Source organism: Eucalyptus grandis, chromosome 8 (assembly GCF_016545825.1).
Source record: "Eucalyptus grandis isolate ANBG69807.140 chromosome 8, ASM1654582v1, whole genome shotgun sequence".
Classification (NCBI taxonomy): Eukaryota; Viridiplantae; Streptophyta; class Magnoliopsida; order Myrtales; family Myrtaceae; genus Eucalyptus; species Eucalyptus grandis.
This window is the reverse complement of record NC_052619.1, coordinates 57729774-57732609: the sequence shown is the minus strand read 5'-3', so window position 1 is coordinate 57732609 and position 2836 is coordinate 57729774. Positions and strand designations below refer to the sequence as shown.

Genomic DNA, 2836 nt, shown 5'->3' with positions numbered 1-2836 from the left:
ATGAAGTTGCAGTTTGAAGTTGAAGTGGTTTTTTTTTTTGGGTCGTATTGGAAGTGGGGTTGGGGCGGCGGAAAAATGGCGACATGCAACGTGAACACAGCCTGTGAAAAAACCAGGAGGGAAGGAGACAACAAGGTGTATGGTAAGCGAGCTAAATGACGACATAATGATAGATCTCTATGCCGCCAACAGTACCTCCCCACCTCTCCCCTCCCCCTTCTTCTGTCTGTTGCCAGAAAACGTTTTAATTCGTTCGAAGCTTTTCCTACTACACGAACGAAATGTAATTCTTCATGTTTGATGGCGATTTGCCTTTTGTATTGAAGCCCTAACGTCATGGATTCCTCGCAGGATATATGTAAGAGTTATAGGCCCGTGTGACTTGTTATATTGCTTGGTGAGATTCGATCACTAGTTGAAATTGGACGAAGAGGTAATATGGTATTTGAATTCGAAGAATTTCAAAACATGACTTGTTTCGTTGGTATCAAGTACGGACCATACATTTCTGCTGTTCCACTCCAAGAATGTATGAAGTCAAAATCAACTCTGGCTGTCAAAATTAATTGGCTTTGAGCTGCGACCAGTACTCTTTTTCTCCTAGATTTGCGTTGAATTTTCTCCTCACCCTTTCAGTAAGGCAGGGCAACCTATGTCTATCTGGAATGAAAACTAATTCAACAGATTTGCCCTATTTTTCTTCTATAAAGATAATGGTTGTGGGTCCCGTAGACTAGAAGAAAACGAGGGTTTTTCTTTTCCTTTTCATTTTTATTAAAGTTGAAGTCTTTTCAGCTTGCAAAATTGATAAAATTCTTCATTTCACAACGGTGTGTCCCTTTTCATGACCTTCTAGAGGACCGGTGGCTCCGCCCGCCCTACAAGCAAGGTCTCATTATTCCAACTCGGAGAGCTTTGACCTTTGAATGAGATGAAGTGCCAAGCTTCTACTCGCCTATAAATGCCAACTGGTTCTCTTATTCATCCTCATCAGCTCAAGCCTTCTTTATCAATTGCAATCACATTACACCCTTTTGAGTTCATTTCTCTCTTTGATTCTTACGTAGCAAATATGGGTGTCATCACCTACTCTCAAGAATTCAAATCCGCCATCGCCCCATCGAGGATGTTCAAGGCTTTGATTGTTGACTCGCACATTGTCATCCCCAAGATTGTCCCCGAGGGCATTAAGAGCGTCGAGTTCATCGAGGAGATGGTGGAGCTGGTAGCATCAAGAAAACTAACTTTGCCGAAAGTAAGATTGATCATACATGAATAATTACCACCTATTGATACAATGTTACGAATTATGGAACTCACTATTATTTGCTTTTCATAAATTGGCCTATAGGTTCCCCATCAAATATACCAAGCACAAAATTGATGCTCTTGACGTGGATAATTGTTATTGCAAATACACTTTGATCGAGAGCGGTGTCCAATTCGACAAGATTGACTTCGTTGTCTATGAGGTGAAATTCATCGCGGCCGACGGCGGATGTGTTTGCAAGATGACCAGTGAATACCATGCTAAGGAAGGTTGTGAACTGAAGGAGGATGACATCAAGCAGGGCAAAGAAAGCCATGGGATTGGTCAAGACCGTTGAGGAGTACCTTTTGGCCAACCCCGATGTTTGCGCTTAAATGCTGTTTTTTTTTTTTTTTTTTTTCAAAATCCTTCGAAGGGATACTATAAAAATTGCATTCACAATTTGTATTGTATTTTCCTTTTTCTTCTTCTTGTGGATCCACCGTGGAGTTGTTTAGTGTGGCAAAGGTGTTTTAGGTGTGATTTCTATCTTCTAAAGGATTTGATGGTCGGGTGTGTAAGGTCAAGTGGAAATAAGACTTCAAAGAGGGCAATGAGCAGTGCAATAAATTAGATTGCCCTATTTTCGATTTTGCCTTCCCAAAAAGAAAAGATCTCTCTTGGTGATTATCAAGGGGATCTTTACTATGTTTCCAAAACTTCTTGTGACTTCAATATAATTTAGAGACAGAATTAGAGGTGGCAAAATGGGTCTAAATCCCATTTTTGATTCATATTTAAGTGGGTCAGGTCATTAATTTGAAAAACAGGTTCAAATGGGTCAAAAAAATAAATTCCTAACTCTATATGAGTGTTAATGGATTGGGAACACATCCACTTGAAGCGCACTTTCATTGCAGTACCTAGGCATATTTCAGGATCTATGGCCACAACCTTTGCTATCTTCCATGTGGGAAAAAGTCGATGGAGCTTTATGAGCAAGGACGTCGTATGCCTCGATTTTATAGAACCATATTTATTTCAAGACAAATGTCGGACAAGTCCATGGTTGTGTTTTTGAACTTTTTACTTGTCAATTTTTACTTTTTAACACCAAAAAGGAAGGCAATTAGTTCGAGGCAACAACTCACAAACTTTTTGACTTTGTTATTAGTCCAGATTATAATTTGATAAATTCAATAAATAATTCTATTACGTTTGTTTTTTATGACGAGAGTCAGCAATCTTCATTTAGCGTACCGTTAACTCGCTACATATTAAAAGAGTTTTAATTTCATGATAATAAAAATGGTCCTTCAAATAGTTTTCTAATTGTTTTTACATTTTGATTCATCTAGATGCCCGAAAACCCAGTCGGGTGCAGATGTAAAATAAAATCAAGCCCCAAAACCCGATTTGGACCATCTTAACTAAGGGATTTCGGGACGGTTCATCACCGATCCAAATTTTCAAGTTTTTAAATTTCGTAATTTTTCAGCCGACATTTTTCATGTTTAATTTGCTTCACCACCTCCTTCACCCTGCCGCCGGACATCCATAACCCAATCCCTAAACGCACCCAGGCAG

General features: G+C 39.3%; 1 protein-coding gene across 1 annotated transcript; it reads left to right on the top strand.

The window, feature by feature from the left end:
* The first annotated feature begins 1072 nt into the window (after positions 1-1072).
* Positions 1073-1607, top strand: LOC104415211 (major strawberry allergen Fra a 1-3). Its single transcript, XM_039300178.1, has 2 exons — positions 1073-1255; positions 1374-1607. Exons 1-2 carry the CDS (start codon positions 1073-1075, stop codon positions 1605-1607), a joined length of 417 nt encoding a protein of 138 aa, XP_039156112.1.
* Positions 1608-2836: the final 1229 nt, after the last annotated feature.

Bases quoted from the DNA above. Each gene is read 5' to 3' on its own strand.
- LOC104415211 (XM_039300178.1), top strand. From the start codon at position 1,073: ATGGGTGTCATCACCTACTCTCAAGAATTCAAATCCGCCATCGCCCCA. The intron at 1,256-1,373 runs GTAAGATTGATC...AAATATACCAAG, and splicing joins GAAAACTAACTTTGCCGAAA to CACAAAATTGATGCTCTTGA.